At 36.2% G+C, this 16,274-nt stretch overlaps 2 protein-coding genes across 2 annotated transcripts; one reads left to right on the top strand and one right to left on the bottom strand.

Annotated features, from left to right (window-relative positions):
- The first annotated feature begins 1,728 nt into the window (after positions 1–1,728).
- LOC141846809 (mediator of RNA polymerase II transcription subunit 21-like) lies at positions 1,729–3,812 on the top strand. The gene is made up of 4 exons (XM_074734871.1): positions 1,729–1,938; positions 2,235–2,306; positions 2,459–2,510; positions 3,734–3,812. Exons 1-4 carry the CDS (start codon positions 1,735–1,737, stop codon positions 3,808–3,810), a joined length of 405 nt encoding a protein of 134 aa, XP_074590972.1. The 5' UTR covers positions 1,729–1,734; the 3' UTR covers positions 3,811–3,812.
- Positions 3,813–6,243: 2,431 nt separating this feature from the next.
- LOC141845926 (plastidic ATP/ADP-transporter-like) lies at positions 6,244–7,306 on the bottom strand. The gene is made up of 2 exons (XM_074733922.1): positions 7,240–7,306; positions 6,244–7,157 (listed from the first exon to the last, which is right to left on the bottom strand). Exon 2 carries the CDS (start codon positions 7,111–7,113, stop codon positions 6,244–6,246), a length of 870 nt encoding a protein of 289 aa, XP_074590023.1. The 5' UTR covers positions 7,114–7,157; positions 7,240–7,306.
- Between the last annotated feature and the right edge of the window lie 8,968 nt (positions 7,307–16,274).

The raw sequence follows: 16,274 nt of genomic DNA, 5'->3' as shown, positions 1-16,274 counted from the left end.
TTGCAATTATAAGATATGATAAATAGATGTGAAAATAATTTTCTTTAACGGAGATATATTGGAGGATGTGTATATGATACAATTTGAATATTTCATGTATGTTGATAAAAATAAAGTAGTAAGCTTTAATAGTCCATTTATGAATTGAAGCAAGCATCGATGAGTTGGAATATCTATTTTGGCGATGTAATCAAAGAATTTGATTTCTCATAAAATTCAAATGAACTTTGCTTATACTGAAGATTTGTGGAAATGTGATCATATTTTTAGTATTATATGTTGATGATATATTACTTATAGGAAAAGATTTATCCGTTCTACAGTTTGTTAAAATTTGATTGTCAAAAATATTTTCCATGAAAAATACAGGAGAAACAACTTATTTTTTAGAAGATCTATAGAGATAGATTGAAAAAGTTATTTGATCTTTCACAATCTACGTACATTGATAAAGTGCTAAAACAATTTAGCATAAAAGAATCTAAAAAATGTTTCATTCCCATGAGACATGAGATTTACCATTCGAAATCTATATGCTTGCGCACATAAGACAAGAAGGATTCACATGAGTCAGATTTCATATGCGGCAGTTATAGGAATCAATCATGTATGTTATATTATGTATGAAGAGTCGATGTATTATATGCTTTGAGTGACACAAGCGATACCAGCCAAATTTAGACGAGGATTACTATGTGACTATTAAGATAATTTTTAAATATGTTATTTTTGCTATAGAAGATGATATAATTATGCGTGAGAGTGATATTTTTTACAATTATACATAGGTATAAATTTTAAAATTTAAATTATACTATTTATTTTAAATTATAAATTTATATTAATGGCTCAGTTTTGATGGGATCGGTTATTTTCCAGTATTAACAGGTCAATTTCCGAAACTCAAAGCTCTAGAACCGATCAAACTTACCCGAATCTGGCCTACCTTGCTCGGTTTGTCGCGTCGATCGCCGCCGTCCTAACAGCCGATCGCGCCACCTCTGGCAATCAAGCAACCACGCAAGCAACCACGCGATCGAAGATCTGGAACCTCCGGTAGCTTCCCCGTCACCGGCTCCAGCTGCCAGCCCCTCTGCGTCGCACGATCGGAGCGAAGAAGAGGAAACAGGGGTGGCTGCGTGAAAGAGGGGAAAGAATCGCGAATTTCGGGGAGAAGAAAAGCGTAGCCGGCTTTTAGGGTTTAGGCTTTCCGTTAACGGGTTCAAATCCTATACCCCTTTAGCCTTTAACCCATTAACCCTTTTTACCCATTAACCTTTAACTCATTTAATCAATTACTCTTTAATTGCATGAAACTAAAGCTAATTGGGTCTTTTAATTGGGTTCTCAATTGGGCTTCCAATAGGCTTATTAGGACTAATCTAATTAGCTCAATATCGTATTTTTTAAAAATATATTTAAGAAAAACACTCACTCCGTGAAACCCTTACAAAACACCTCTCCCAGTTAAAAACACTCTCCCAGTCCCGATTGCGGTTCCTTCCGCCGACGACGCCCCTCCTCCTCCTCCCGTTGCTGGACGCAGGTATTTCCTCCTCTTTCATTCTCTCTAGTTGTCCTTAATATACTTCCGTCCTTCGAGGCCGCCGGCGAGGGTTTTGTGCCGACTTTATCATCAACATGAAATGGTCTTTTTCCAAACTCCGTTTTGTGGCTTGCGTGTTTCTTCTCATCTGGGGATGTTCTGTTTCTGGGATAGATAGAGTGCGCATCATGGATATTGTTTCTCAGCTACAAGAGCAAGTGAACGCCATGGCCTTGCTTGCCATGAACACATTTGGGACCTTGCAGAGAGATGCTCCGCCTGTACGCTTGTCACCTAACTATCCTGAGCCAACAGCTAATGCCTCAGAAGAGACAATTGGCGCTGAGTATCCTAAGACAATGAGTGCCGCTCTAGTGGAAGCTGCAAAGAAGGTAACTTTTTTGCTGTTCTTACTGAGTCGCAGTGAGTTCACCAGAAATTGGGTATTTTAAGTGTCTTTAAAGTGGAAAATGTAGTGATTGCTTGCGGTGGAAAATGGGACAGATTGAATGGAGTGGATGAAAGTCAGCAGATGAAATTTCTGTATTCTTTTTATTGATCAATGTCATAATTCTTGTGTTTGATGATGTATTTTCTTGTACCGATCTGCAACCTTATCGATAATGTCTTTTGTAGCTCGTTATTGTATTCTCTATATTGATACTAAGGACTCTGTTTTTTTTAACAGTTTGATGTTCTTGTTACTGCCTTGCCCTTGTCATCGGAAGAAGCTCAGCTCAAAAGAATTGCAGAACTCCAGGTAAGCTGAATCATTTGTCCTAATCTTCTCAGTTCTCATTGATCTATAGAACAGGAAAAGCTGGAGTTTCAAAGGGCAAAATGGCACAACTTTATGTTGGTACTTTAATGAGCGGAAAGTTCTGACATGTTTGTTTGTCACTTGATTTTCAGGAAGAGAATAAAGCAGTAGGTTTGGAGCTTGAAAAACAACTAGAGGCTGCAGGCATGTTGTTTTTCTACCATCCTGGAGTAGATATGATAGTTTAATATTGTATCATTGTTGATATGATAGTTTATTTGATCTACAGACATACATTAAACTTTTCATCATTGTGATGTATGGACCAAATTTCGTTCAAGTTTGAGAAATTTGCATTAGTCACTTTTCGCCGATCATCTTATTTTACATGGTATCAGCACTATCACCCTTCTTTGTCTAATCCCCTTGAGAATTAGCTTCAAGGCAATGCCTCACGCTTGGCCTCCTCTCCATCCTATACCTATCATTCATCCTCCTTGCTTTCTACTCTTCATCAAATTGTCCTTTGCCATCCTCTAGATTACTGTCTCCAGTCACCACTACCCCAAGGTCAAGATTCTCATGAACAAGATACTCATCAGCACTCGCTTCCTCAGATTTTGCTCATCCAACTAAACTCCTTTATGCCTCTGCATGTTCTGGTTCTTTCTCATATTGCTTAATAAAGTTTCGGTGAATTGCTATGCTAGTCACAATGAGCACAAACATCGAGTTACATTATTGTTTCTCAAACTGAAAAATCTTATTATATCCACATCATCTTGTTATTTTGGTTTTAAGATGTGTAGGTCATCTTGGACCATGTGTATCATCCGAGTTGCCATTAGATGGTAAACTCGAATCTGTGGATGTGTTGCAGATGTCCTATCATCCTGAAGTTGGTACAAATCATCCTAGGTTAAGCGTGCCACTGATCTAGCTTCAGAAATCTGAAAGCATTTGCTCCTCCAATCATTTTCTTTTGATTCAATTCAAACTGAAACTTCTTTCAGCATCTTCAGTTTGAAAGGGGGTATTAAAGGAAAGAGATGATCACATAATCTCTAGCCAATCTTTACCAATTTCATTTTGTTTCATTCTGATTATTTTCTGATCTGCTTCTGATATTTTCTTGAAATGTAATATATATTTGCATTTAGTATTACCATATATTTATTTCCTTTGATGTTATGTCACAATCTCTATAAATAAGGCATCATTTATACAAAAAAACATATTGAGTGAATAATTATTTCTTCCAATCATTTTATTTCACAACAGTGAATGATGATTAGCCTAAACAGGCACACAGGTCAATAAGGAATAGAATATATGATTCATTTTGAAAATGGTCTATAATGCTATTAAATCATTTTGTCTCATCTATCTGATTATTATTATTTTGTGAATTATCTATCTAAATACAGAGAAAGAGTTGAAGCAGGTACAGGAACTCTTCAATCAGGCAGCAGATAACTGTTTGAACCTTAAAAAAACAGACTAATTAAAGTGACTGTATGTTAACTTTCCTACTATTTTCATATTGCAACTTCTATTTTTCATGCTGTTTGATTTTACATTTTGGATTTTTTAGATGTATTCAGATGGAACTCATTTAGTATTGAAATAGAGATAATTAAGTTTTATTGGTATTTCAGTCATTAAGATGATTTATTTTTTGGGTAATTTCTTCTCTAATGCCTTAACAACTTATGTACAGGATATAGCAGTCTGAGTTTCAATTTGAAGAATTTTTGGCTATACAGTTCCACCCCCTTCCTGTATCATTTTGTTTCCTCATACATTTAGCCAGCAACTTCTCTATTAGACATGATGACCGTGTGTTCCAATTATTTAGGGTTGTCTATATTTTAGCCTTGACTATATAAAATTATTACTAAAAATATCCACAGGTAAACTAGTATTGCAAATATTATTTTGACAATTTTCCATTGCCCATTGGATCCTTCACTATTTCCATCCAAGCTTACTACTCAAAGGGTGGCATTTAATAATGGTAATAATCTATGCTATTCCTTCAGTTGAGTTTGACTTGTATACACAAAAGCAATTGATATTATTTAGCATCCTGGATCTTCCTTTTGACCTTCCTACTTTTGCCTTTTCTAATTGACTGGAAACAAATAAACATAGGCGGTCAGGATGACTTAGTTATCATATTTATGTTCACTATCAAAGCACTTATTAATGTCAATAAAATTAATGCAACAAACTTAAATTCTAATAATTATAAATTAAAAATCCATGACTAATGATATCAAAAAACCTGCTTAATGCAATATAATTATAAATACATAATGGTCGTACTATGCAATAGCATCTAAGCCTATAAACATAAGATTCTTACTTTTATGTATAATACTAACAACAACAGTAATCAAGTCTTATCCTACTAGGTAGGGTTGGTTATATGTAAATGAAACAAAATCAAAATTTTCTCATATGTATAATAAAGTACATATTTGTTATTAAGTTTTACTTTGAATAACACTATATTTATTTGATTATCAATCATTATGTTTGAAAGCCAATTCAATTCAAACCGAACTAAATTGAACCAAACAATAATTTTAGTTTGGTTTCTATTTAATCTCATCTGTTTGAGCTGTGACTTTGGTCTTAGAGCAAATCTTGGCACGGGGAGTGTGTTGGGAAGAGTTAGATGTGGGATGTTGGCGCCATGATCATAGCCTCACTTGTCACGAATTAGAGATGACTCTTGACCTAGACTTTAGGTTCTGGTGAAGGCCTCTCCAACTTTTTGTCCTATAATCTCATATGGATGGTGGTGGGTTGACACTAAGATTTATTTTGATCAATGAACTGTGGCATAAGCCAAAAATTAAAAGAGTGCTCTTATTTTTTGAAATCATCAAAGGGACTCTTCTTTTGTATTTTTTTTTATCAAAAGGGTGCCTCATCCCACCAAGAACTTATATAATTACCCAATTGTTTTTCAGTATACTATTTCCATTATTATTTCCCGTCTAAATCCTGAACTAGTCGAGTGCGTTGTAGCAGTTACGAAACTATAGTCGCTACATATGTTGTAGCAGTTACTGTTTCATAACTACGATAACGTGAATGTTAAGTGAGCAGGTCGAATCTTTGTTATAACAGCTATAAAATCGTAACAGTTATAACAGTTATGGTTACGGTTTTGTAGTTATTACAATATAAATGATAGATGAACATAATTGAATCCGCGTTGTAGTAGTTACAAAATCGTAAATGTTACAATATGAATATTTTTTAATAGATTAAATATATATAGTAGTTATAAAATTGTAGTTGTTACAATATGTGTAGCAATTACAAAATTATAGTTATTACAACGTGCTTGATTTTCAGGATTTAGACAGGATATAATATATAGGAACAGGGTATCAAAGGGCATTTGGATAATTGTACATGGGTTGTTGATAAGGTGGGGTGTCCTTTTTGATAAGAATATGCCTTCATAATTTATGTATGTTATATGATGGACAGCTAAAGGAATACAAATACATTTCTGGAATGGCTTTGGAATAATTTGTTAATCAAAACTTCACATGATGTTAGCGAAATCATGTATTTGCAATCCTCCTCCTGCTTCTAATTACTCCTTACTGTCACTTTTCTGCCCCATTGCAATTCTTATCTCCTATAGATTTAATAACTATTTGGCAAGAGAGGAGATAGATGATAGAATTGAGTTGTATCACAAACATATAAAATGGACCTTTCCTCACAGCCTAAACTGGGAATACCAGTCAAATATCACTAAATTACAGTTCGTGCAGGGTTTGATCTCATAAATGCAATCTCACAGTTATGATATACTGATTACTGTGGAAATGGATTGCTCTTTACTCGGTATAAGCGATCACATGGTATAGCAAATGGAAATGGATTGCTCTTTACTCGGTATAAGCGATCACATGGTATAGCAAATAGAATAAGCGTTAAGAAAACAATTGAACAATTCCAAACAGCAAGCATATATCACCTGATTGGCAAACCCCCAAAAGAGGACCGAGATCACCACGCTCCCCCACAGCTCCGCCATGACATAGAAGAGACAGAAGCTCCAAATCCTCAAAATGGCCACCGGGCCAAGGAAGCTCGGACCAAGTGCGGCTAGGAGCTTATCTGCAAGCGCCGTGGGATGGATGGTATCTCGCAGAGGATACAGCAAAAAGGCAAAGGCCCCAAAAAAGGCTATGAAAGGGAAAATCACGGTGTAAAAGAGAGCCTCCTTGGACAAAACATTCGACAGCTTAGTGTACAACAGCATGAACCCGATCGCCATCGGCAAGTTCACCCAAGTCTTCAAGAAGGGTATAATCTCGGCGCTGCTCCCCTTGGCCGTCACCACCAGCACATCCTTGGTGTCTCTGAGAATGGTATAATTGAAAAGGATACAAAAGAACATAATGCCCAGCGGAATTATCTTCTTAAGGGTCGTAATGTTAACCCCCAATAACTTGGGCTTCTCCGCCTCGCCCTCCACAACCCCAGTACCTCCAGCCGGAACCGCCGCGGAGGCGCTAAAAACCGGAGCTTTCTTCTGTTTCCCGTAAAGCCCAGGGGAAAGGAGAAATCTTTGGGAGTCACCGGCGGCTCTCAGCCTTGGAAACGATGGCGTGACCTCCTTGGAGATGAAACCATGGAAAGCGTGGTTCGAAAGCACCGGAGAGGGGAACCGGACGGCGGCGAAGGGGAGACGGAGGCGGAGGTGGAAAGTGCGAGCTTGCGGCGTGGGAGGGAGAGAAAGGAGGCCTTGAGCTGAGATAACCCTCTCCATACCAATTCCTCGATGCTATCTCAGAAGATATGGAGCGCCGATATCTGAGAGGGGACGATTGCAGGAGGTTTTGGAAAAGGCAATGGAGATCAAATATATATCGTCCGTGAGATTGAGGGAATTTACCTTGGATGATAATCGATTTGATTCAGTCCTCACGGGAGAAGCAACGCCGCCGCAAATATGAAAGCGTCTCAGAGGAAAACGTCAGATCTCACTTGTTCGTTTCCATCTCTTTTGGGAAAATTTCGAGTTGAAATTTATTTAATTTCGAAAAAGATTTTTTTAATATTCTATAATTGGAAAGTTCATAATCACCGTCCCCAATTTAGCCTTTCGTGGCTACTCGGATTTACCCGCCTAAAATTTTTTTCCCTTACGTAATTTAAGAAATATTTACTTTACTGTAAATCTTTTAATATTTTTAAATTGGCATACAAAACTTTATTATCATGTCCATAATCATCATCTCCTTTATAAAATGCAAAATATCGATGAATAACCCATCTTATCTTTGTTTATTTAATTATGGAATCCATAATGATTTGACGTGAGTATTATCATATTTTACATCAATAATAATAATAATAATAATATGGATGAATAAAAATTATAAAATTATAAAAGATATTTTAGAGAAGTTGTAAAAAGTTAAAGTAAAATAATATTTTCTCTTGTAATATTATTATTATATTATCCAATAATTTCGTTTGAAAAGGGTTAACTAATTTTTAAAAGGAGATGCATTTTTTAAAAATTATTTAAAATGTCATTAATTTTATAATAAAACTTTTAAATTAATTGGTATGGCTACGCCATTACTCATTACCCTTATGCTTTTATCAACTTAGTGGTACCATGCCTCCAAAAAATCCCTTAAGGGGTTTTCTGATATGGGGTCGTTTCGACGGTGGGGTCGGTCACTATAAAAAGTTTACCCACTATAGTTTTAGCCCCCGGGGCATAGCTGAGTTGGTTACGACGTAGCAGACTTGCAGAAGAGAGCAAGGGTTCAAATCCTAGCGAAGCTAGGCAATATCCTCCTGCATCGTAACCAACTGCAGTTTCTCGATTTACCTCCTCACATATGGTCGTGGGGCCGATCGTGTGGGGCCGCTAAGGTGACGGATTCCACCTTTTTGCAGAAGAATAGGTGAGAAAAGCCCTCAGGGCATAGCTGATTTGGTTACGACGCAACAGACTTGTAAAAGAGGGCAAGGATTTGAATCCTAGCGAAGCCAGGCAATACCCTCTTGCGTCGTGACCAACTGCAGTTTCTTGATTTACTTCCTCACAGATGGTCGTGGGGCCGATCATGTGGGGCCGCTTTTTGCAGAAGAATAAGTGAGAAAAGATTCATTAGCGGGAGAGAAAGGAAGAAAAAGAAAAGATAAGTATGTTGGATATTGGGTTTTATGAGATCAATACGGGTTTATAAAAAATCAGGATATCATCAATCGCTGAAAGTCGAAATTGACTTCAAAATCGAAATCTACATTTCGCGTAGATAGATCTAGACTATTAATTTGTTCAAAATCGATTAAGGATAAATGAGAAATTAATTATTTAAAATCAGCCCAGAATAACATAATTGTTAATTAATATTATATAAAGAAGTGCATGGGGAACAGTCCCACGTCGAAAAAATTTGAAGGGCTTCCTTTCCTTATTAATATTATTGTATTAATAAAGTTAACACAAAAGCTCATGTGCTCTTTTCTCATGGACGAGTAGATGCTCGCACCTAAGAACTCGCGACCCACCACGCGTTCACACGCGTAATTGGCGTTTTATTTGTGCGTGCGCAATGGCCGGACGTGGAGTGCCTGCGTAGCACTCTGGTGATGTGTCAGGCTCACATGTGGCGTGACAATGCTTATGTGGCATCCACATGGGCAAAGAGAGATGATTGAACTGCTGACTGGCCGAACAGATGACAACCGTTGATCAAAGATGTGTGATGGATCGCATGTGATGCGATCTGTGTTGGATCACGAAGAGTCATGATTTGACCGTTGGTGATGAGGCTTGATCTGAAACGTCAGATCGAATAGATCATTAAATCCAGATCTGACGGTTGATGACAAAAAGGAGATCTGAAGGGTTACATCAAATCTGGCAGATGAGATTAAAAGGCGATATGAAGAGTTACAAGTACTACTATTTGAATTGTATAATCTCCAATTACTGATATTGGTAACCGACCCAATGCAATTTGATTATAGTTTAATTCGTGACGATCATAAGTAGAAAGTTCATATTCTTCAATCATTGATAAAAAGTTTGTTGGACAATACTCGACACAGTTACCACAAAATATACATACCCCAAAATCAATACTATAATTAAGTAATTGTTTCTTTTTCATATATTATAGTTTCTTAGTTATTATATAGATCGCATGTGATGCGATCTGGAGTGTTGGATCGTAAAGAATCACAATCTAACTGTTGATGATGAGGCTTGATCTAAAGCGTCAGATCGAATGGATTATTGGATTCAGATATGATGGCTGAGATACAAAAAGGAGATTTGAATGGTTACATCAAATTTGAGATAGATGAAATTAAAAGGTGATCTGAAGAGTTACAATTCTCTAAATCAAACGACCCAGATCAATCTTACCCAAAAGTCACATCCACTCACCAAAAGTATTCTACCTCTTCAGATGCTGGAAAATTTTATCGAATCATCGATTCAACACAATCATCTTTTGAAGTATTCATCTCATCTTGTGCATTCGGAGTCTAAAAAGCCTACGAAAAAGTTTGTTGGTCTCAGAATTTAAAATGTTACTATTCTGAGATATCGTCATTGTATCTTGGAAAATGAATTGCTACTATTCTGAGACATCTTCGTTGTATCTTGAGAAATGTCGCTGGTCTAAACGATCTGATATCAATTTGCATCCTCTCCGACATCCACCGACCAATAAAGTATTTATGTCCCTTTTATTGGGAAGGGATGGAAGGTTCATTAAGGTAATATGTGTTATCTTATTTGGGAGGAAAAAAAGAGAATAAAAAATAAATATATAAAATTATAAAAATATTTTTATTTTTTAAAAAAGATATTGCATGTAAATGACATGTGGAAAATTATAAAATTTTATCAATATTGCAAAAAGTTAAAATATGGAAAGTCCTAAAATAGATAACGTTTTTTTTATAGATCCTTATCTTTGGAGGAGAAGTAGAAGATTAAGATTATCTGTCTTTCTCTTTTTGAGTCTTGTCCTCGAAAAGATTTACAATGAAAGTTGACATCGATGTTGTGGAGTACGAGTGGTTGGACATTTGGTGGAAATAACATGCGTTGTGTGAGGAGCAACGACGCAAATACAAGATACCTAAATAGATGAGTTAATTTGAAAATTCATATTTTAAAATAGGGATAAAATTGGAATGAAATATTTTTAAGTTCTCATTCTCCTTCTTTACCCCTCAAATAAAAATTTTTAGTAATTCATAAACATACAAGGATAAAGCTTATCCTTCTCTCTCCTTTTCCTCCTTAATTAACTTCATTTCAAACAAAAGTTAAAATTCTCCTTCTTCTTATTTATCTTTTTCTCTTTTTCGGTCACCTCCTTTCAAATAAAACATTAGTGAGGCAAAGGAAAAAATCATTATAAAATTAATTATACAATAATACTTTTTATAAAATCGTAAGTACTCTTAAATTTTGCTCCCATCTAGATATAATACAAGATATTCGACAAATTAATCCAACATATCTATCAGTCCAATCTCAACTAAAACAATTATGAATAATATACTAAAAAGATAAATAAATTATAAAGAAAAAGTCTGATACAAATTAATAGATGTACGTGTAAGCGGTTACTGAAACTGCACACAGAGTGCACATTGTGCACTCCGTGATGGATGTGATCCTCTCCTTATTAGAAGGGAGAGGAAAGCCATCAGGCTACTGTCCAAGTCAAGAAGGAGAGCAAGGTGGAGGAAAGCCATCAGGCTGCCGGAGAAGATGAGTGAACACCAAACGAGGGATTTTGATTTGTGGAAACCTAAGGAGCTTTCCATCTATGATTGTTCCTCCGACACGAGCAGGGGATCCAAAGCCGACTCATCACAAGAACAGGTAAGTTTCAGAAATTCTAACATTGGTATCAGAGCATTGAGTTAGATTTTTTACCTATTGAGTTGATCTTCCCGATTCTCAAAAGAACAGAGCGATTTCTCTGTTTTGGTCGACGACGCAAGCGGCAGCGCACAGGCACTGTCCGCGGCTAGCAAAATGTCCCCCGAAACACCAGCGACGCCCGCAACACCAATGAACGCTGGCTTCATCTTCGGCAAGGGCACAGGCCCGAGCCCCGATGTGGCTTCCAGTGACGCATGTGCTGGTGTCGATCGTCGGCGTCGCATCCGACCCGAGCGCTCCCTGTGGTTTGGCAGTAGTGTGCTGAGGGCACATTTTTTTGGGGAGTGCTGGTGTCAGCGAGGCTGGCCTTGGCGCCGACGAGGTTGGCATAGGTGGCCGATGAGTGTTGGATTAGGGAACAAGATTTGGAAGAGAAATGTGATTTCAATTTTTTATTAAAAAAATTTAGGTTGGATTTCTAATTGAGTCAGATTTCTAATTGGGCCAATTTTGGGCTTTCAATTAGAGAAGCCTAATTTGAAATTATTTAATTGGACTTAGGCTTCAATTGGGAGATCCAAATTAATTTGGGGAAAATATTCAATTTTAATTGGATTTTAATGGAAGTCATGTACCCAATTGGCTCAAACAAGTGATCTGGTACAAAGACAACACTTAGTAGACACAACTAAGTATAAATTAGACTTGGTTGGTACAACTCTAATTTAGTTCAACCAGATCATGCTCTAAATTGGTCAAACTAGATCTGTCCAGATTGACTATGACTAGCATGGTATTCAAAATTTGACATTAGCTGAGTCAGTTATGGCTGAGTTAGTAGTAGTCAAATTTGAATCGGGATGAGTTGAACACAATGTTTAGAAGTCGGTATTGGCTCACTTGCAAGAGTTGACATTGGTCAACTATACTCATAATTATGATTGTTGAGAAGTTATTTGAACAACTTGTACTTGGGAAGCAACTCAATAATAGGCTTAGTCAACTAAGATTGGTGGCTGGAGACGATAAGAAAACTAAATATCATACATGGTACTCGAGTGCTTAGAGCTAATGAAATGATGTTTTAGTTCTCATGGAACACTGCCATGTTGAGTCTTTAAGGTGTCAATTGATTGGTCAAAGGATCAATTGACAAAAGTCCCTGTAAATTAAGAAGATTTATCTTTCTTGATTTATTGTGTTAGTTCTATACCTGTATAAATTGAATTAAGTTGGTATATATGCTGGTTTGTTAGTTATGTACTGACTTAATTAATTTTAATTTTTCAGATGACATGGATGATTACTACTATAACTCGTTGCGATGTGATGCGAAATCAGTTGAGGGAAGCTATCCAGGGGATAGAGTATGACCTAGCTTATGGAGGCAGTGGACACATGGGGAGATTGGATAGCCTATTTTGGCGTCTAGAGAGATGCATGATTTTTTGATTCTAGACAACTATAGGATTTGGGCTTTGGTTCATTCATTGCCTGAAAACCTGCGTAATGTAGCATATCAAATATGGGGGCACTATGAGGGGCGCATTTCATATATACCCAATTGTGCACAGAGTTACTTCACTACGTAAATTGTGAAGAGGATCTAGAAGAAGATCCAAAAGAAGACCCTATAGAGGATGTTTCTGTGAGATCTTTTCGTGTGGGTTCGTTATAGGATTCTGTGTTCTGGCATCATCTAGATAGCATCTCAGCTGAAGATGTTTCAGTTCAGCCTAAAAAGATAGAACATGTTTGGATTATTACTTTGCTAGTGTTTGTACTAGTGGGAGTAATAATTGTCTATCAAGTTTATTAAAGTTATTTTCTAGTTAGTTATGAGTAGCAATGTTATAGGTAACATTCAAAGTAGAGTTTTTGTTATATGTTAACAATGTACATCATATTTACTTTAATGATATGTTCATTTTATACTGTTTACTCTATATGATGCATGATATATATTTAATGAAGTATACTCTTTGAGTGGTTCATTATGAGTATAATTTTAAATGATAAGTTCATTAAATGATAAAATATCATGATTAATTAATGATTAAGTTCATTAAGATGAGATATATGTAATAAAATAGATCAATACAAGTTAGATTGGAACATACAAATAGACCCGACCACGGGCCGGGTCCAGCCCGGACCCGACCCGGGTCAACGGGCCGGTTGGCCCGTTGACCCGGTTAGCCGGGCCAAACCGGAACTGGCCCGGCATCCTGCCGGGCCGGTTACGGTTCAACCCATTAGGAACCGGCAAATCGTCGGTCAATCGGCGGTTCAAGCCTTTAATTTTTTTTTTTGGTTTTTCATTGGAACCGGCGGTTCCAACGGTCCGAACCGCCGGTTCCAACGGCTCTGAACCGCCGGTTAACCGGCGGTTCAGAGCCGTTTGAGGTTTTTTTTATTTTTTTATTTTTTTATTTTTTTTCCAACGGTTAGGATCATTTGACCGTTTTTTAATCAATGGCTATGATTTAGTGTCCGTTATGATCCAAATTCTATAAATAGGGAGTTCATTTCATCATTTTCACATACTTTCTCTACTCTCTAACTCTCATTCTCAACTTTGCAAGTTCGCATTCTCTACCCGTTTCCGAGTTCCGACTCCATCTTTCGACTACAATGGAAGGAGGCTGCGGTGGAAGTTCTTCACATCGATCTCGGAGGGGAAAAGAAATAGCGCACGAGGATCTCATTCCCAACATTCAATCCACCGATGATGAGATCGAGACCCAACACCTTTCGACGCCCGAAACACAAGGAAGTACTGAAGCAATTACTTCTAAGGTTCGGGATAATCCTCCTCTAAAATCTTCTATTTTTACTAAATATTTTGAGAAAGTCACTCTTCCATCGGGAGAAATACGTGCAAAATGCAAGCATTGCAATGCTTTCTACAAATTCCAAGCCGACGGCGGCTATGGATCGTTAAAACGACATGTAGAAACGAAGCACCCGACGGAATATGGACTCAACCTTTCTCAAACACAATTATCTAGATTTTCTAGCGGTAGTAGTACTGATTCCGATTTATTTTTATATTCTGATAATAAATTAAGAGAGTCATTAGCTAAATTTATTTCCGTAGAACATCTTTCTTTTAGTTTTGGATCTAAATGCACATTTGAAGATTTTTGTAAAGAATCTCTTAACCCATCTGCTAAACGTGTTCCTAGGACTACACTTACTCGTACAATTAAAAAATTAGTAAAACAAGGAAAAAAAATTTAATTGATGAATTTAGTAAATTAAATAATAAAGTTTCTTTATATGTCGATATTTGGAGTGATCATTGGCAAACTCATTCTTACATGGGTGTAACTTGTCATTGGATTGATAACTTTTGGATTCTCCAAAAAAGGTTAATAACTTATAGAGTTTTTGATGAATCACATACTGCCCATAACATTGCACAATTATTATGTTTAATTTTAGAAGAATATGGATTAACTCATAAAATATTTTCAATATCATTAGATAATGCTAGTTCGAATACCGCTTCTATAGATGAACTAAAATTTATTTGTCAATCTGTTATTGGTGGTTTATTTTTTCATATTCGTTGTGTATGTCATGTTTTAAATTTATGTGTTCAAGATGGATTAAGACTTTTAGAAAATTATATTAAACCAATTAGAATCGCAATTTCATATTTATGGTCTCATCCATCTATGATGAAACAATGGGGTAGATTTTGTAGAGCTAATGGAATGAGACCTAAAAAATTTCCACGTGATGTACCAACACGTTGGAATTTCACATATCAATTATTACAAGATTCATTTCAATATAAAGATTTATTATGTTTATTTTTTGCAGAAAATAGTAATACTAATATATATTTATTTTCACAACAATGGAATATTTGTAGTATTATTTGTGAAATTTTAAAAGTATTTAATGATGCAACCGAACAACTTTCCGGTGTTTATTATCCCACTGCTCATTTAGTTTTAGTGAATTTTTGTAGTATAGTATTAATTTTAAATGAACATATCAATAATGAAGCTTTAACTTCTTGTATATTAGCTATGAAAACTAAATGGGAAAAATATTTTTATTTAATTCATGAAATTTATTTAGTTGCATTTGCTTTAGATCCTAGATTTAAATTAGAAGTTTTACAAGAAATGCTAACTTTATACTATGACGTTTTAATTCCTGTTAAAGATCCTTCTTCTCCTGATCCAACTAGTATTATATATATTATTAGAAATTATTTAGGTGATATTTATAATCAATATTATGTGAAATATGGAATACAAACTAATATTTCTGAAACACAACAACAAACTATTAGTACAAATTTAAAATTTTCAAAAGCACAACTTTTATTAAAAGAACGGACGAAACGTCCACGAGGATCCTCAAGTTCCACACAGGAACTTGAGAATTATTTTACCACTTCTTTTGATTTTAATGAAGCAGATAGTGAAGATTTTGATATTTTAAAATGGTGGTCACAGAAGGCTCAAAGTTTTCCCGTTCTCTCCGTAATTGCCAAAGAAATTTTAGCATGACCAGTGTCAACTGTTGCTGTGGAGCAGACATTCAGTGCCGACGGCAACATACTAGATGAACGGCGATCAACTATGTCTCCCGACTCATTGGAAGCCCAAGCATTACTCGATGATTGGACCAGAGCCGAGAAAAGAATTCAAGGAATGCAACTTTCAGAAGACGAAGCCAAAAATTTGATACGGAAGGAACGAATACAACGGAAGGAACGGGAAGAAATGGAACTGAGTGATGTAAAAGGGTAAAATGTAAAAGAACTACGTGGGCTTTGATTCCCCTATACCCTAAGGGGATACGTAGGCAACTTAATAAGTGCAAGCCCTTTTTTTAATAAATTTCCACTGCACAAAACAGACGAGATCTTGATGCCTATAAGGCATGGAAGAAAAAGGACTCCACTGCTAAGGGCATTTTGATTAGTTCAATGGTAGATGACCTAGCATTTGAATATGAGTCATATTCTTCGGCTCATGCAGTCTGGGTAGCCCTTAGGGAGATGTACAGTGGAGTTAGTCTGAGCAAGC

Source organism: Curcuma longa, chromosome 15 (assembly GCF_044706935.1).
Source record: "Curcuma longa cultivar G26 ecotype Majalengka, Jawa Barat chromosome 15, ITB_CL_G26_1.1, whole genome shotgun sequence".
Classification (NCBI taxonomy): Eukaryota; Viridiplantae; Streptophyta; class Magnoliopsida; order Zingiberales; family Zingiberaceae; genus Curcuma; species Curcuma longa.
The sequence above is the reverse complement of the archived record's forward strand: the minus strand, read 5'-3'. Positions and strand labels throughout refer to the sequence as shown.

What these genes read in the sequence shown, in the direction of transcription:
- LOC141846809 (XM_074734871.1), top strand. Translation starts at nt 1,735, where the DNA reads ATGGATATTGTTTCTCAGCTACAAGAGCAAGTGAACGCCATGGCCTTG. An exon ending in AAAGAATTGCAGAACTCCAG is followed by an intron (nt 2,307 to 2,458) that starts GTAAGCTGAATC and finishes CTTGATTTTCAG; the next exon opens with GAAGAGAATAAAGCAGTAGG. An exon ending in AAAACAACTAGAGGCTGCAG is followed by an intron (nt 2,511 to 3,733) that starts GCATGTTGTTTT and finishes ATCTAAATACAG; the next exon opens with AGAAAGAGTTGAAGCAGGTA.
- LOC141845926 (XM_074733922.1), bottom strand. Translation starts at nt 7,113, where the DNA reads ATGGAGAGGGTTATCTCAGCTCAAGGCCTCCTTTCTCTCCCTCCCACG.